The 19,519-nt window shown below is 39.9% G+C and overlaps 1 protein-coding gene across 1 annotated transcript in view; it reads right to left on the bottom strand.

Moving 5' to 3' along the window:
• Positions 1-16,297, bottom strand: part of TNIP3 (TNFAIP3 interacting protein 3) — a 44,767-nt gene extending 28,470 nt beyond the window's left edge. Inside the window, exons 1-2 of the mRNA XM_055587550.1 lie at positions 16,113-16,297; positions 9,512-9,629 (exon numbers count right to left, since the gene is read on the bottom strand). Coding sequence (XP_055443525.1) covers positions 9,512-9,619 — 108 coding nt within the window. The 5' untranslated portion in view covers positions 9,620-9,629; positions 16,113-16,297. The remainder of the gene's footprint in view (positions 1-9,511; positions 9,630-16,112) is intronic.
• Positions 16,298-19,519: the final 3,222 nt, after the last annotated feature.

Below are 19,519 nucleotides of genomic sequence, written 5' to 3'. Positions count from 1 at the left end.
ATTCTTTACCATCTGGGCCACCAGGGAAGCCTGAGCTTCTTTGATGTTAAGAAGGATTAAATTGAAGTTCAAGAGATATGATGAGAGGGTGGCTGAACCCATACCAAAACTCAGCCCTGCTGGCTTAATCCCAACAAAGAGCATTTTACCTATGTGAGGAGACATGAATAACATGGCTAAAAAAATCACTGGACAAAACATAATTTACTTTGTTTGATGCAGGAGCCTGAGCCATTAAGAAATATAATTCAAAAAACTTTTGAGGGAATTGAGCCTTCTTGTGGGGTATATACAAACCAGATTGACCTTTAAGATCATATCCAAACAAAGTCTTACTACTTTCTACCACTACTTACTTAGAAATTAATTTCTATTGCCAATGAATGGTAGTCAGAAAAGAGAATTTTACCCTTAGAATATTGTAAGCCTGCAACTGAATTTTTAAAAAATGTTCTCTGTTCTGCAAGGACTTTAATCCATGATCACTCAGCATATTTGCAAATCACTTTTTTCTTGTACTTAACATACATGTGTTGACTTCACCTCATTCATGTACTCATTCTTAAATATTTACAGGTTATAGACTGTGAACTGGGTATGTGTTAAGTACTAGAAAATCAAAACAGACATGTCTTTCATGTATTTTCTGATTTTTTAACATAAAATCTGAAGATTAGAGGGACCACTCCATTAATGATGAAATCCTTTCTGCATCACTTCATAATCACCAAGTGATTAGCCTGGAGACCTCAGGTGAAAGATATCACTTTCTTCCTGAGACAATACATTTCAATAAGTCATAGATTTTGATACTACTTTTAAATAGCAAAAACCATAGTTACATATAATAATTAAGAAAGGGGATGTACATATGAAGATGATGTAGGAATAATGCTAGACTATGGTGATGACTTCTGGAAACGTAAGTGATCAAATAGTGTATATCGGGACTGTTTTGTCTGAAAATGAGCCTGACTCAAAGACAGTCTTTCAATATGATAGCCTGAAAAAATTGCAGATATTTGCTAACTGATCTTTAGTGATTTAAGGAAAATTTACTTTAAAAAGTAAATCTTCCTCACTGGAGGGGGAAAAAACGAATACATGATTCTACTTTTTGCTGCTTATCCCAGAATCCTAAGATATTTATACACTTTGTGGGTCAAGTCTCACTCTCCTCACAAGTACAAAAATGGTAAAAGAGTCTTAAGGTGCATTTCACCTAGAAGGTAGATATTAGAATGCCATGAACCTTTTTCAGTGAGAGCTGAAAATGCCCATTTTGCTGGTACTTTCCCCACACCCATTAAAGAAATTGTTTCTAATCAAACTAGAAATTGGAATCAAACTTGAGGGAAAAAAAAAAATGACTTTTGAGGCATTGGATTCCCAAACCCAGGTTAGGTTTGGAGGTCCCTATGAGAGACCCAAATTCTGTCAGAAAGCTGTTGGGTTGGCCAAAATGTTAGTTTCCATAAGATCTTGTTAAAAAAAACAGAAACCAAAAACCTACACAACCTTTCTGGCCAACCCAATGAACAGATCTAGAACATAAAGAACACATAACCTGCTAAACAACTCTTAAACAAGCGTGCTTATTCATAATCTTCCAAGCCAAGAATTTTGCTGCCTTTAGTACTGTCACTAATTCACAAATTTCTGAATCAAGAGGCTGATGTTATTCTTCCTTTTGCATAACAAGAGGGACAGCTTTTTTTTTTTTTCCCAAACGTGATTGCTGAAGTCATTTAAATCTAGGAGAAGACAATGATTCCAAAGGTGAAGATATCTGTTCAATGGAAACCCTGAGACTCCGAATTCTTTTTCTTCTCTTTGCAGGCTCCTGGATGCCTTATGTTTTTTTAATGTTAAAGTGATAAAGTCTATTCTAATTTCCACCCACATGTCGCCCTTTCCTTCCAGGCTTGGTGCCCTCCTTTACCAACACCCCCTGGGATTGTTGCACTCCTCCTGGGGCCGCCAAAGTGGCCTGGATTGGAGCTTCTAGGATTCTTATTTTCACGGAGGCAGAAGGAATCCTTTTGTACCTATCACTCACATCTTCCAAAGGACACCCTGCATCTTCCAGTGTTCTCTAACCCCATCTCTTGTGGAACCTTGGGCAAATCCTCCCAGCGATGGAAGAGAAAACTTTTGAGTAAGAAAGTGTCCTACTCAAAAGTATCTCTTACTTATCAAACAAGAGGAGCCTGAGTTGACTGCCCCATTTCTTCTTTCCTATAGATAGGCATCTGTGCAACAAATGGATGCCTCTCAAATGGGAGGAGAGCTTTGTCCCTCTTCTTTTATAAGAGTTTTAATTCTTGTGTCTTAGAATTTGATCTTGTTTTCCTGCAGTTTCTGGTGTTATATCTTATTACAAAAATAGAGTTCAAGGTGAACATACACAGCAAGATCTTCTTATCTGGACACATACCTGATATTTATGTATAGTGGAAGCTTTTAAAACCTTCAAAATGAACGGAAGGAGCCATATGTCATATATTAGACATGGTAATAGCTTGGGAAACACAGCTTGGTCTCTCTGTCCACCAACCTGTTTAGTTTCGAGATTTGATTATACTTTTAGAATTATAAAGCTAAAAACTACTAGCTGAACTTAGAGCTAAGAGAAAGATACATAGCTCATTTAAATGACTTCACCCAGGTTGCGTACTGTGAGCTTCAAACACCACAAAGTACAGCAGCTGAGTTGAGACAGGCCTTCTTGTTGCCTAAGAACTTGCTGTTTTCCTAGCCAGCTATTCAGACATTTCCCAGGGAATAGTAAACAGCTGCTCGTACAACAATGCAACTTATTTTTCCTAACAGAAAAAAAAAGATCAAAACATTCCATAGTTACCATGACTCAAAATTAAATAATGGGATTCAAAGAGTAAGCTAGTAACTGTATGAGAAAAAATAAGAAGACTTTGAGGCTCAAGCTTATCTCACTACCATCATCATAAGAATTGTGTTTTACCCCTTTGGGTTTCCCAGGTGGCTCAGTGGTAAAGAATCTGCCTGCAAATATAGGAGATGCAGGAGATGTGGGTTTGATCCCTGAGTCAGGAAGATGCCCTGGAGGAGGAAATGGCAACCCACTCCAGTATTCTTGCCTATAAAATTCCATGGACAGAGGAGCTTGGTGGACCACAGTCCTTCAGGTCACAAACAGCTGGACACCACTAAGCACGTATGTATGCAAGCAATTTAGCCCTCTATATTTAGAAAATGCTTTCACATTTTCACTCCATTTATTCTTATCACATCCCAGTCTAGAGATGAGAAAAAAAGATTTTGATAATGAAATAGCTTAACTTTTGAAAAAAAGAAACAAGGAAAGGGAAATTAATGTTTTTTTCCTAACAAATGTGGTTACAGAAAACGTTTGTCAACTTACTGTAGTTTCCAAGAAGTTTTTCTCTCATAATCTTTTAAAGTGTCATAAGTTCATATTGAAAGTGAAAGTGAAAGTGAAGTAGCTCAGTCATGTCCGACTCTTTGCAACCCCGTGGACCGTAGCCTACCAGACTCCTCCCTCTATGGGATTCTCCAGGCAAGAATACTGGAGTGGGTTGCCATTTCCTTCTCCAAGGGATCTTCCCAACCCAGGGATCAAACCCAGGTCTCCCACATTGCAGGGAGATGCTTTAACCGAGCCACCAGGGAAGCCCCAAGTTCATATTGGGACACTTTAAAAGATTATACTCTCTGAGCCATTCAAAGCATTTTACCAAGACTTTTAGCCTTAGGAAGAATGTCCAGAGCTAGAATTTGTCTCCAATTACTGGGAAATTGCTCCTCAACTGGTACCAAAGTTATTAAAAGTCAATTCTTAGTGCTGTGTCTTAGTTAAAATAAGAAAAGCAAAATAGAATCTAAACACATGGCAACACTCTTAAGCAAATTCGGTTTTGGTAGATCTTAAAATTCAAACACTTTTCCTTCCCATCCCAGGTTAAACCCTTGTTTCCAAGCATTATTGGGATGTATTTGTTAGTTCAAGAAAACATCTCAAGTCTTCTATCATTTCCTTTCATATTTGAAGACAAACAATTACAGGGTAATAAATTAAGGTTCATATATTAATTCTGTCACTGTATTAGTTTAGTGTAAGTTCCATTTAATGTCCACTTTGGAATTGAGTATTATTCTCACTTAGAAAATGATTTGTTCTTTGCCTACAAGACTTTCAATGTCTTCTGTTCACCAACTTTCTACTTTCAACTGTCTCAGAATATTAAAACCCGCTTTCATATTAATATTTATCATATTCATCAATATTTATTTATAATATTTATAAATCTAATTATAGATTATATTAAATTAATATAATATTAATTAAATATTAATTATATTTTATTATAAATTATAATTTATAATATTTATCAACAATGTTTTTCTGTGTTAACAGAATATTAAAACCCACTTCATATTAATATTCCTCATATTCATCAATAATGTTTTTCTGTTTCCTCAAAGCAATGAGTTAGTCTTCTCATTTCTATGGGCTTCCCTGGTGGCTCAGATGGTAAAGCGCCTGCCTACAATGCAGGAGACCCGGGTTCTATCCCTGGGTCAGGAAGATCCCCTGGAGAAGGAAATGGCAACCCACGCCAGTACTCTTGCCTGGAAAATCCCATGGATGGAGGAGCCTGGTAGGCTACAGTCCATGGGGTCACAAAGAGTTGGACACGACTGAGTGACTTCATTTCACTTCTTCTCATTTTCTCTATAGTAATTCTCCCTCTTATTTTTGGCAAAGGCAGACCATAAAGGGAACATGACATATGTCTCAGGACTTCTCATTAAATCATATTTCTTTATAATTAGAAACTTACTTAATCTTTTAAAAGATTATACTCTCTGAACAATTTGAAGCATTTTATCCATCTCATAAAGTCATAATGAAATACATTTCTTCCTGGAAAGGGAGTCTCCCTTACTGTTCTTACGCTTGCTCCATCCAGTGGGAAAATGAGAGATGCCTTCCACAGTTGGTCATTGACCCACCCTTGTCTTACTCCAAAAGAATTTTTCTTATCCTTTTTTTCAGTTTCATCAATATATCAGTGAGAATGGAAACATTTTTGTTTTGAATGTAGGATTTCCTTCTGCGAGTGCTATTGTAAATAGTAATTTGGCAGAGATTTCAGCTGGAAATTGTGTTTACTTAAGGACTCAAATATTTGAAGATACTTCAGATGACAATTGAGAAGGAGATGCCAGAAGTCTGGGAGATGAAGAGACACTTCTGGGGATTGTTCCTGGGAGACCTTATCCTCAGAGAGAGAGAGTAGAGGCGCTGCAGCTTGATGCAAGGGTGATGCCGCACACAGGAAAGCGGGGATTGGTCTGACAATAGCATCGTTCCTGGTAACAGCTTGAGCTCAGGCCCAGTCACTTCAGATGCTTCTTATTTGAGGAAGAGGTCATTGAAAGCAGGATGTATAGAGCAACCCAGACAGATTTGGGTTTAGGTCCAGAATGCAATTCCTACTAGCTATAGTAGAAACCACGAGAAATGTACTTAGCGTCACTGAACCTCAGTTTCCCCATTTGCAGAAGGATGAAAATCAAAAAGACGGTCACACATATTTCTGGCAAACAGTGGATGTGTAAAGTAGTACTGGGGGCCTGTGTAGCTAAAGTTGGGAAAGAAAGGTCTCTCCATTGACATGGAGAGAACCACAGTGTTTAGCTCTGTTTGGGCTCTGGAGAGCACAGCCACATATTAGGCTTACTTGTCACCGTGAGTGGTACCACAAAGTGCCCCGGGAGTGGTATAGCTAACATCTCGAAGCAGCAGTGATAGGTGGGCATCTGACAATCACTGCCAGTCAAAAGCTTTAGGATGAGAAGCTGAGCTTTAAGTGTATATTCAATATCCCTCCTGTAGACTTTGAGATTATTTGTGAAGGATTCTTAGAGATAAGGTGATTATAAGTCTACTTTTCTCATAGTTTAGGACAGAGCAAAAGGGGACCAGGGAACTCTGTAAGACTAAAGAGGGAGGTACTATGATTTCACAATTCGCATGAAAACACAGTTGGAAACACAGTGCATCCAAGGGGCACGGAGGCGAGGGTTTCCATGAAGAATAAACAGCGTGTGAAAAAGCACAGCACATGGAACTGCACGGTCTGGTAAAGGAGGGTGGGGTGGCGGGACAGGTGCATCTTGGGAAGTGGGAAATGGAGCGCGGAGAAACAACCAACAGCCTTAACAGGAAAGATACTGAGCGCATCTTTGAACATGCTGAGTGAAGCCAATAGGAATCTAGAAAAGAACTACCTGTTTCGTACGTGTGTGTGTCGGACGCCATCGGCACGTGTTTGAAGTTTAGTGAGCCAAGCACGACGCACCGATGCCTGGGCGACGCTAGTGTCACAGACAGGTGATACAAGAGAGACTGGTGACGGCACGTGAGACGGCACGGGCGGGGGGAAAAGGACGCTGTCGAAGGACACTTTTATAGATGGCGACGGAGAAAGACATTTTAAGAAAGTTAGTGAATAGTATCAAATGCAAATGAAAGGACAAGTGAAAAATCAGATGCAAAATGGTCATGGGTTTATCAAGGTGGAGCTCGTGAGTCCATGGGTTTATCAAGGTAGAGCTTGTGAGTGGTATGACAAGTGGTTGGAAAAACTTGGATGTCATGATCAACGTTGGCTAGGATGTGAAAGAGTGAATTAGAACATTGCTCGTAATGTGCGAGGAGGGAGGGAGGGATTAATTAAGACTTTGGGATTTATAGACACACAGTGCTATATATAAAATAGATAAACAAGAAGGACCTACAATATAGCACATGGAACTATACTCAATATCTTGTAATTACCTATAATGGAAAAGAACCTGAAAAGAATATAGACATATAACTCTGCTGTACACCTGGAACTAACACAACAAGTACACTTCAATAGAAATTAATAAATAAAATAAAATCATACTTAATGGTGAACAAAGAACATTACCCATAAAATAGTATGAAGTCTCAATATTTAAAAGTTGAGGAGAATTAAGCTGGTAAGACGTGATGGGGAGTCTGAAGATTTAGGAGCCCAAACACTCGTTAGTGACTGGTCTTATACCGTGGTCCTCACTGCGCCCCAGGAACTCGTTTTAGCTTTGCCCCTCTCTCCCATCTCTGTCTCTCAGTGGCCATTTCATGTGTGTGTGTGCTCAGGCACTCAGTTGTGTCTGACTCTGTCACCCCACGGACTGTAGCCTACCAGGCTCCTCTGCTCATAGAATTTTTCCAGGCAAGAATACTGGAGTCGGTTGCCGTTTCCTTCTCCAATGGATCTTCCCACCGGAGGGATCGAACCCCGATCTCCTGAATTGCAGGCAGATTCTCTACCGCTAGAGCCACGTGGGTGTCTTCCCCTGTTTTAACCACTGGACTTCACCTTTACTCTCTCATTCTCTGTGGATGTCTTTACCTTACATTTCACAAAGCAAACAAGACAAAATAAGAACCAGCCAGGTGCCTGCTCTCCTTTGCCTGGAAATGTATAGGAAGATGAGCAAATTTCATCAAGGAAGAGATAGGGGAAACAGTATCTTAAAGAGACAGAGAAGTTCAGTCAAGTCCCCAGAAGACAGGGAACTAGTTGCCAAGAGCATGGCAATAGGGCTGTGAGGTTTTTGCTGTACAAGGAGGGATCCAGAGAACAAGTGAGCAGAATGCGCAGGGAAGCCAGTCATGAGCGAATGAGTCTTAGGGGTTGATAAATAGAGAATACGTGGATCAGGCTTCTGGAGGGGATTCAAATTCTCATCATTAAACTTCTTTTGGGGCTTAAAGTAGATGACCACTACAAAAAAGCATTTCCATGAAGGAAGTAAGTCTTAACTGGGAGTTAGAGGTATCTGTATGAGAGTGGGGGTGGGGATGAAAAGAGAAGGAAGGAAGTGGAGAGAAAAGCCTTTTTTGGCCCCTCATCATTAGCAGAGAGGCATTTCTCACTTTGAAAACAAATGCTTCTTTTTCAGGGAGAAGTGGAAAGAACATACACAATACTATTTGTTCATTAAGTGAATGAAAGAGGTATAGGAGGGTCCATAACGAATTACTAAGTGAAAAGAGTGTTTGACAGAACAGTGTGCATGTGTGAGTATATGTGTCAGAGAGAGAGTATGAATGTGAGTGTGTGTGTGAGTATGTGTGTCAGTGTGAATGTGAGTGTGTGTGAGTATGTGTGTCAGAGAGAGAGTATGAATGTGAGTGTGTGTGTGTGAGAGTATGTGTGTCAGAGAGTGTGAATGTTCGTGTGTCAGAGAGTATGTGTGTCAGTGTGAATGTGAGTGTGTGTGTGAGTATGTGTGTCAGAGAGTGTGAATGTGAGTGTGTGTGTGTGAGAGAGTATGTGTGTCAGTGTGAGTGTGTGTGTGTGTGTGAGTATGTGTGTCAGAGAGAGAGTGAATGTGAGTGTGTGTGGGAGAGAATGTGTGTCAGTGTGAATGTGTGTGTGTATGTGTGTCAGAGAGAGAGTGTGAATGTGAGTATGTGTGTATGTGTGTCAAGAGAGAGAGTGTGAATGTGAGTGTGTGTGTGTGTGTGTGTCAGAGAGAGAGAGAGGGCCAGAAGGAGACACACAGATCTCAATGCTAAGCAAGGCTCTCTAGGAGCAGTGGGCATGGAGGAGATTTCAGAGGCTGATCCACGTTTGGTGAGGCCTGAGGCAACCTCGCAAATTAGTTGAAAAACAATATTTGTTTAGGGGACTGCAAACTCCATTAGCTCCACAATACATTTCTCTATACATGATTTCTATAGTTTTCTCTATGCTTAGTGTAGCTGTTCCATAACGAGCCTGGATCATTTTAGAACTAAGAAACCAAAGCAGAAGTTATGTAAATATTTTTAAGGTCAGCCACATTCTCTAATTTACTTACATTAGATTTATTTTGAAGTGATCATTAGAGACAGTTTCTAATTGGAAGGACTGCAGAGCTTACGAGCTTGTGATGTCATTCATGATGTATTTCTAGAAAGGTATCTGCAAAATTCCTAGCTTGAGCTTACCCTTGAATTCTATTTGTTACATAAAGCACCATAGATAAATATCCTGAAACAAGAGAAAATTCAAAGAACTTATCTAATCAGGAAAATCTTATTTTTTTCCTTTAAAAAATGGGCATGAATTGTGTGGATTTTAGTAACCCAATGTAAGTGAGTTTGCATACATTAGGTTAGCTCCTCCCAATAAAAGAGTTGTTGCTGCATTAAGCACTCTTTCTAATAGCATGAGCTCCACCTCCCTTTCCTGTAATGACGGTCCCTTGGTATCACACTTTAAACTGGAAGGAGCTTCTGTGAAGGGTTTTTTTTAGTAACAGGAAGTGACTGTGTAAGAGAAGTTTGCACGGGCTCACTTTGTCCTCTCAGTCATCAAGGAAGTGCCTTACTGGAAATGATTCAGGGACTCTCCCCGTGCGTTCTTCTCAGTGACCACGCTGCTGAAGGGTGTATTGAGAAAAAGCAGAAGGTTTTCCTTACCTTCACAGAACAGGGACTTCTATGACTCGACGTGGCCCCCAGGCTGACCCCTCTGGGATCAGAAGTATTCCTCTCAATCAGACTGAGGATTTTATTATCCAGCTCCATGCTTTCACACCTGCCCCCGGGGGACATGGGAAAGCCACATTTTACAAAGGTAATAAAAAATTATTATGTTTGTGAATGACATGGAGGTGTTATTTATGTATGATGCCCCCCACCCCTAGAATTTCCAGGTCTCTAATCTCATATTCATTAGTTGCTGCCATTAGAGAACTTTAAAGAGTATTGGAGTTTAAGTTTCACTTACCCGCACATTTATTCTAAGTAATCTAGTAAGATACAAACAAGTTGAGGGATTTTCACAGGCTGATAACAATGACCAGAACTAAACACTCCCAGTAAGGCAGGTGCTTTACATTCATTTTCTTATTCAGTGGGTACAATTCATTACAGTAGTCAGCATTTACCTGCATTTTACGGATGAGCAAACTTGGATTTAGTAACTAACTTACTGATTTATGCGAAGTCAAACTCCAAAACAGTGGCAGGGCCAAGATCACACTCAGATGTGTAGGATTCTATAGCTTGTCTCTTGGCCATTTTTGCTCTATGTCTTCAATGAACTGACAACAAATCCCAAGGATTATTTGCCACCAAATGGAAATATCATATCAGAGTCAAAGGGTATCTGGAAGTTACCTTAAAAAGAAGCTAGTCCAACCTGCAACATTTATCTGAGAACCAGAACGAATTGCTTATATTCCCATGACTATTAACTGATAATGTAAAAATTTAAATCAGATTTTCTGACTCTAGTCCATTTTTCTTTCGGTTGTATCATGCTGACATGATGGAGAAATCTTCTCATTAAAAACATAATTCAAGAGAAAAATGTATTCATTATGTTATTTTTCTTTACATTTGTTTTGTCTTCCTCATCATTTTTCATCCCCTGAAAACAACCCCTTGAATTGGGATAGGGATTTTTTTCAGGAATACTTCTCAAAGTTGTCTCCAAGTAAAATAAATAGGTGGATGATCTAATCACATGATGTGGCAGAGGTTACTTGGGCTGTCTGTCCAACCCTCTACCTTCTTTGAGAGTGGGTCCCAGGCAGAGGCTTTGACAGCCATGCTTGTTGATACTACTTGACCTCATTTCCTTGGTTATAGCTGATTGGACCAAGAGTAAATAACCGATTCCAGCTTGGCCAGTGAGATTCTCTTCTGTGTGCAGAGGGAGCTAAGAATGAAGCAGCTGGGTAGGGAAATGCAGAACTGTGAGATGGAGAGTCTTCGCAATTTTCTAGTCTTGAATCAACCCTAAGCCATGACTGCCTTCCTACCCTTATATTCTGCTAATTACCCCATATCTTTTATAATGAATTATTTTTCTTTTCTTAAGCTAGATTTTCGGTGTCTGTTATTTGTATTAGGAAAAAAATCTCTGAATAATACACCTCAACCCTCATATTTCTATTTATTCTTTCCTCGAGCTGTGGAATATCTGTGCTTCATGGCCCACATGTGATGTCACCATATAGAACTACTGGGTGTAACCCTTCATGGCCCCAAAGCTTATATACGTGTAGTATCAAGTTTGTTAGCCTATGCCCAGCGTTTCCTGCAATCCTCTAAATGTCTCAAAATTCCTTTAATATGTGCTCCAAATCCTTCAGGTTAATTAGATTACCAATTAATTAATTAGTCCAATGGAATTGGACTAGACTGATTGTTAAGCCTCTGAGGCAGCTTTCCTGACCTATTCTGAACCAGACTTGCCTGCCAAGAGGTCACAACACTTTCTGGTGTTACATTCCTTTGTGACAAACATGTTATTGAGCCCAAATCCCAGAGGGGATCATTTTGATATGACCCTCTGTGACCTCCAAGACCCCAAATGACCAGCTCCTGTGCTCCGTTTCTGAGCTCGTATCATCCACTTCCCTCTGCCTTGCCTTTCTAGGCACGCTTAGCCCATCACAGAACACGCCAGTGTGCTTCCCACCCAGGAGCTCGGTGTCTGCACTTTCCTCCACACGTCTTGCTTCCCCCATGCCCTTCAGAGTCTGTCTCAAATGTTACTTTATTAAGAAAACCTCTGCTGATGAACTTATTTAAAATGGCTTTTCATACCCATTACTACTGGCCTTTAATTCTAATTTTCTCCTTATAATTTTTTATGATCTTGATTTCTTATTTGTTTACTGTTCTCCCCAGACCCCATACAGGCTTAATATATGTCCCATGAAAGAAGGGCATTTGTCTGCTTTTATTTGTTGCCCTGTTTCTTGGCACATAGAATGACCTCTCTCCATAAATATTTGCTCTTGAATAAATATGACTGTGTGATGAAGTTAAATTCAAAATATTAACTCAAATCTAACAGTAAATTAGATGCTTATTTAAAATGTATGCAAATAACCTCAAAGAACTGATAAAGTTGGGACACAAAGGAAGCATTAACAGAGGCTCTAAAACTCTGCTTTCCTCTCTAGTTCACTAAATAATTGCATGCAACAAAGTTATAGTCTTAATATGACATTATGACCCAAGATTTGGAGTAGAGTAAAAAGAAGGAGCCACCTAAAAGGCCATCACTACCAAACTTTTAAACACAAACAGAACAAAGCCTTCAAAACTTTGCAGTAGTTTCACTGGGTATGTATTATCCTCACCCGGGATCCGTTCACTGATTCTGTAATACTTAGCTGATTAGGTCAGGAGTATGGCTCCAGATGTCTTTGCTCAGGGCCCCACCCCTTAATCATCCTGATTTTTCAATTAAACTTGAGCCTTAGTGAAGTTAAATACTTTTCTTAAGGTCACTTGACTTGTAAGGGGCAGGATAAGAATGTGTTCTGAGACCCATGACTTTTTAATCTACTTTTGAGTGGCTAGTGAATTGCCGCTACAGCAGGACTATAGGGGACTGTGTTATTCCCAAATAACCGGGCTCAGGTTTTCCACTGTGAGGGGCATTTCTGCTTCAGTTCCAAAGAAAACAACCTATCATTGCCCACACTGAAAGTCAGCTGAGTTACAGAGTCAGATATCAGGAGAGGCTTGGGAGACAAGCTATGAGGACCACTTGCTTCACCGATGGCCTTTTAGGTGGCTCCTTGTTTTTCTCAGTTGGGAACTATAGATTAGGGTCCAGGATGAGATGCAGGGGTCCATGAGTCACCCCAAGTCAAATTAAGTACAAAACTATATTATATCTGTTATATGTTCAATGTCTCTTTCTGAAGAAAGGGTCAAAATCCTTTTGACCTTCCTAAAAAGGTCAAAGAATGTGCAAACTACCGCACAATTGCACTCATCTCACACGCTAGTAAAGTAATGCTCAAAATTCTCCAAGCCAGGCTTCAGCAATATGTGAACTATGAACTTCCTGATGTTCAAGCTGGTTTTAGAAAAGGCAGAGGAACCAGAGATCAAATTGCCAACATCCGCTGGATCATGGAAAAAGCAAGAGAGTTCCAGAAAAACATCTATTTCTGCTTTATTAACTATGCCAAAGCCTTTGACTGTGTGGATCACAACAAATTGTGGAGAATTCTTCAAGAAACAGGGATACCAGACCACCTGACTTGCTTCCTGAGAAATCTGTATGTAGGTCAAGAAGCAACAGTTAGAACTGGACATGGAATAACAGACTGGTTCCAAATAGGAAAAGGAGTTCGTCAAGGCTGTATATTGTCACCCTGCTTATTTAACTTATATGCAGAGCACATCATGAGAAATGCTGGGCTGGAGGAAGCACAAGCTGGAATCAAGATTTCGGGGAGAAATATCAATAACATTAGATATGCAGATGATACCACTCTTATGGCAGAAAGTGAAGAAGAACTAAAGAACCTCTTGATGAAAGTGAAAGAGGAGAGTGAAAAAGTTGGCTTAAAACTCAACATTCATAAAACTAAAATCATGGCATCCGGTCTCATCACTTCATGGCAAATAGATGGGGAAACAATGGAAACAGGGAGAGACTACTTTTTTGGGCTCCAAAATCGCTGCAGATGGTGACTACAGCCATGAAACTAAAAGACACTTGCTCCTTGAAAGAAAAACTATGACCAACCTAGACAGCATATTGAAAAGCAGAGACGTCACTTTGTCAACAAAGGCCCATCTAGTCAAGGCTATGGTTTTTTCCAGTAGTCATGTATGGATGTGAGAGTTGGACTATAAAGAAAGCTGAGCACCAAAGAATCGATGCTTTTGAACTCTGGTGTTGGAGAAGACTGTTGAGAGTCCCTTGGACTACAAGGAGATCCAACCAGACCACCCGAAAGGAGATCAATCCTGAGTGTTCATTGGAAGGACTGATGCTGAAGCTGAAGCTCCAATACTTTGGCCACCTGATGCGAAGAAGTGACTCATTTGAAAAAACCCTGATGCTGGGAAAGATTGAGGGCAGGGGGAGAAGGGGACAACAGAGGATGAGATGGTTGGATGGCATCACCGACTCAATGGACATGGGTTTGGGTGAACTCTGGGAGTTCATGATGGACAGGGAGGCCTGGCGTGCTGCGGTTCATGGGGTCGCAGAGTTGGACATGACTGAGTGAATGAACTGAACTGAACTGAACTGAAAAAGGCAATAATCACTGACCCATTTTAAGTTATCACCATGAGCGGCCAGTTTAAATTCAAATCTTACTGTGGCTTTCTTTGTCTAAGAGTACACTTTGATTGAAAAAAATGTATTTTTTTAACCATGGAAAAACTATGAAAATTTTAAAAAATGACCCCTTGAATTAAATACTATTAAGTAAATCTTTATTTGAGGTGGCCTCCTTGTGACATTTCAAGTGAACAGAGAATTACAGAGGCAGTATTCTTGGGCTAAGAGTTTTCCAAGTTGATGGTGACAAGGAAGTCTAGTAAATCCCTGTTAGACCCTTTGCTTACTCACTGCTTGCTTTCAGCTTAAATGGATATAAACTTCCTGTGTTACTGTTGTTCCTTCTTACCTGTCACTCAAAGAATAAATCAGTCTAGAAAGTTAATAGAAATGATATTAATATGAATTATTTTTTACCTATGGGATATTAGGTTAGGCCAATGTGACTATGAAGCTTATTTTACAAATAGTTTTCCCTAATTTATGTATGATTTCTGAACTCTTTTTCCCCTAGACTACAATTGAGAGGTAATAATCTGCCAAGTAACCCAGCAATTGGAGGAATCAGAGAAAGAGGTGTATCAGAGATCATATATTTGGAGCCCTCAGACTTTTATTACACATTCAAGGGTCTTCAGTGCAAATGCCTCCCCAAAAAATTATCTGATAAAGTGAAGTCTTTTTATGCCATTGTTTAATAGGCTCATTCAAGGATTATTTAATTATTTAAATTCTACTATTTGATTAGAGCCAAGACATTGTTAATTTGTAGAATCGATAGAAAAGAATCTCAAGTTTATGGCTTACTGCCTCTTAGGGCATTACCATTTTTGTATCTAGTCTAGCATCTTATTCTAACATTCCTTTATTAAATTGCCTGTAAATCCCCAACTCTTCAAATGTTCTTTGAATGGAAACCTCATTAATGAGCTGAATTAAAACTGTGGACATATGTTCATTTTATATTGTAGAACAGTCGTGGTTTTAACTCTGTGCCTTGTACATTAGCAACGCTGGATATCTATACTTTAAACCATGGAATGTCCAGTCACCGAAAGTGACTGCTGGGGAGCACACAGCCCCAAAGCCCCAGACTTGGTTTTAATGGTTACATGCTATAGTTGCCTCATTAGTATATGCAAGAAGTACAAACTCCTAAGGAAAACAAGTACACTCAACAGAGAAAACGGAAGCCACAATCTTGGAAATAACCTGAAGATCATTTAATTTCTCTCTTGCATTTGGAAGACAGAGAAATGAGACTCAGAGGGGTTAAGTGGCAGATAGCAATGCCAAGGCAAGAATTAAGGACTCTAGTGTTCTTTTCCCCTCAAATGTCCACATTTCCTCCCAGCCTGCCACCAAGGTCGCATGTTATGCTTTGATCTTAAATCATAAGCCAAGTCTTTTTAGGGAAGATTCTGAAGAACAAAGCATATTTTCAAATATAAGACAAGGATCAATCAATAGCATGTTCTTCTATAATGGAAGTTTCCAGATGTTCAAAGACCAGGACTGCACCTCTGGAGACACAGAATGAGCAGTGTTGTCTGAAATACTACGATCAATCCATGACTTTTAGGTTTTACTTTTTGTTACTGTGATTAGTAGTCTGAGCGTGCTCCTGGCTATTGGTGGGAGGAAGAAATTACTCAATAAAGAAATTACTCTGTGTAAATGTGTTTTAGATCCAGAAGGCATGGCATCTGAATTATTTTAGTGATTGGGAGCTCTAACAGTTGTGTGGCTTAAGGAGGTAATAGAAGAGAAAAGGTCTGCTCACAAAATTTTCAAAGTAGCATTGGCTTCGGGCAAGAATGAATATTTCAAGAGTTTAACCCAAGGTTATGTAGCTTAATAATTTTAAAAAGTGTCTAAATGTGGTCTTCGCATGTCTGAAAAGAGAGCCTAGAGAATGGCGATATTGCTTATACACATGAACTCTGTGACTGCCCTCAGCCTGCATACCTGTCTATTGCACCGCTGCTTTTGTGATGTGCCAAGTCGCTGAGCTGATGCCACAGCCCTCTGCCAAAACTCTTGCGGCGGTGCTCTGGCGGAGCGCGCGGGCAGCGGCGCCAGATTGGACCAAGATAAAGTGCGGCTGCAGGTGCTGTTCAGACCGCGAAAGGTTACAGGTGAGCACAGTTCTGGAGAAACCACATCCTCTTACAACTATCCTGCGGCGATGAGATTTGGCCTTCTTACTGGGACTGCTCTGAGCAAGTGAAACATTCTCGTTCACAAGGGCAGAGTGACAGGCTGAGACAGGATACAGCATCGATGTCTATACACTGTTTCGATAAGAGATACTGTGATACATGCAAGCCTTGGCATTTTTTTCTGGCTAAATGTTAGCCATGGTGCAGTTCTCACCTTAAGTATGAGAGGGTGACATAAAATGTTCTAACTATGTATTTCCATAGCAACCTGCATTTGCTACATTAGGCTGCTAATTACACTTGATTGTAATTGCGCGTTTGCTCTTTTAGACTAGAAACCCTGAAGGCAGGCACGCGTTTAGCTTGCTGATATCACTGCGCCTCCAGAGCCTCACAATGATCATTAAATGTTTGACAAGAGAACAAGTAGTCAGGAACAACTAGGACTGAGGTCAACAAGGATACCAGGGAATCCTGAAGGCGGGGTTGCTTGGAATACAACGTCATGGGTGGGTTGCTCATCAGTTCTCTCTAGATGCCTTCTCTCCACGGAGTCCATGTGATTTCTTCCCTCCTCATCTCAGTACTTCTGCTTGTGGGAGAAGGAGCTGAGGAAGTCCTAACAGCTATGAAGACCATAAAAGGAGACCTTTCTGCTGCAAGCCATAGAGCTTTAGGCATCAGCAAGCAGGGTGCATGCGTGCTAACATGCTTCAGTCGTGTTCAAGTCTTTGCCACCCTAGGGACTGTAGCCTGCCAGGCTCCTCTGTCCATGGGATTCTCCAGGCAAGAATACTGGAGTGGTTGCCATGCCCTCCTCCAGGGGATCTTTCCAATCCAGGGATCAAACCCATGTCTTACATCTCCTGCACTGGCAGATGGGTTCTTTTTGGCTTCCCTGGTGGCTCAGATGGTAAAGCCACCTGAAAAAAGGGAGACTCTGGCTTAATCCCTTGGTTGAGAAGATCCCCTGGAGAAGGGAATGGCAACCCACTCCAGCATTCTTGCCTGGAGAATCCCATGGACAGAGGAGTCTGGAGGGCTACAGTCTGTGGGGTTGCACAGAGTGGGGCATGACTGAGTGACTAACACACACAGTGCCACCTGGGAAGCCCCAGCAAACAGGGTCCTGGAGGGATTTCAGAGCTGAGGGGTCCTTCCCTGTTCCCTGGAATCAAACTGTAGTCAGGTAGATGCTTGAGAAGTATAAATAAGGATAAAATCTTGTCCAAGAGCAAGTAGTAAGCATGATTCTCTCCTCTCCTAACAAGCTCTGAGTTTTTAAGAGAAAAATGACCCCGTTTTTAGATCTTAGATTTGCTGGATAGGCTGACATTGGAATACCAGAGTTTGTTACGATGTGAGTTTCTCTATAGGGACAGCAGAAGAGCAAAGAAGTCATCCAAATATTGCTATGCTACCATTTATTACAGGGTTGAAAATACACAACCCTCTAACCGGCCTACAGGAAGGACGTAGCTTGAGAATCTTATGGATCAATAGGAGTAGATTCCATGGTTTTTGTTATTCTTGTTGTTTTAATATGGCATACTACCATCAAGGTTGTTTTTTATTTATATAAAATTCCATTCTTTTGAAGAAGCAGAGAGTATAAAAAGTGAATACTCTTATTAAAGATTCAGGAGATAGGAAACATAATTCTCAACCAGCATTGTAAATAAGTTAAACCTCTGTTTTTATGTCAAGAAAACCTTGGCACTTACTCTAACATTTGTATCATGTGGTTAATGCTTTTGTACACTGTCTGCAGAGGAAATATGCTCATATTGATTTAATGAAAACAAAATTGAACATGCAGAGCAAAATTATAAATTTTATTGTGAATGTGGAACAAGGCAGAGTATGCCACCCCAAAATATGTCACTTCAGCATAAGGATTATTTTGAACAAAAGATACTTGAAAAACAGCAGAAACAAAAAATCATTCTGATCTCCCCTCTTTCTTCCTGCAAACAGGAGATAAAATTAGCTTGTGAAAGATGCCCTCCCTATACTAGGAAGAAAGAAGCATGTTTATTATCAAGGATGGGAAATTAAGAAGAGGAATCCATATGAACAGACCTCATTAAAATAATTCTTATCTTCCTTTAGCCTCTTCATAAGTTACAGTTACTTTTCCACAATTGTCTTTCTCTGATCAGTTTAGTACAAAAGTATTTAGATTTTGCCACTTCTTCAGGTCTTCATTTCCCAAGAGGGCTCCCATGTCACAGAAAATTTGTGAGCTTGTCTCCTATTAAGCTGTTTTTTCTTACAGAGCCCAGACAAAAATTTTCCTCCTCTACACTGTTCTTGGAAATAAGCATTTCAGCAGGAACATTATATATTTTATAATTGTGTCTATATCAAAAAAGCAAAGTAGAAAATTAGAGCAGGTTATATTCATATGAATATAACCATATTTTGGTGTCAACTATAATTTTCCTTTAATTTATCAAAATGTATTGCTCAGATCTGTACATAATACCAAGTTATGACATTCTCTAGGAAGATTCGGAGAAGGCAATGGCACCCCACTCCAGTACTCTTGCCTGGAAAATCCCATGGATGGGGGAGCCTGGTAGGCTGTAGTACATGGGGTCACTAAGAGACGGACACGACGGAGCGACTCCCCTTTCACTTTTCACTTTCATGCATTGGAAAAGTAAATGGCAACCCACTCCAGTGTTCTTGCCTGGAGAATCCCAGGGACGGGGGAGCCTGGTGGGCTGCCATCTATGGGGTCACACAGAGTCGGACACAACTGAAGCGACTTAGCAGCTAGGAGGATTGGAAGACTAAATTTTAAGTCATGTCCAATAATTATAATATTTTCCTCAGTGTCACATTGCTATTTAATATTTACTGTGTGGATTTAGGTAAAAATATCATCAAGTAAAACAATATGATCTTAAAATTATTCTCTAAAATCTATATTGTTAAAGTTGAATTTCATTGGGACAAATATTTGAAAGGACTTTTTTCTTAAGGAACAGCCATTGGCAAAAAAAATTTTATTCAAATTATTTTAAATTATTGCAAAGGAGGTGAGAAAGTGATACTTCTAATAACTGTATCTGAAGTATTGAATAATTTAGACACAATATTCTTGAGAGCTATATAAAATTTTTATGATAAGAGAAATAGTTTACCTTTCTATTTGATTGTTCTTAAGTAATATTTATTTAAACTCTATCGGTTTAAATGTGGATT

The sequence above is a fragment of the Bubalus kerabau genome, chromosome 7 (assembly GCF_029407905.1).
Source record: "Bubalus kerabau isolate K-KA32 ecotype Philippines breed swamp buffalo chromosome 7, PCC_UOA_SB_1v2, whole genome shotgun sequence".
Taxonomy (NCBI): Eukaryota; Metazoa; Chordata; class Mammalia; order Artiodactyla; family Bovidae; genus Bubalus; species Bubalus kerabau.
Note: the sequence above shows the minus strand (reverse complement) of the source record. Positions and strands in the feature narration are given on the sequence as shown.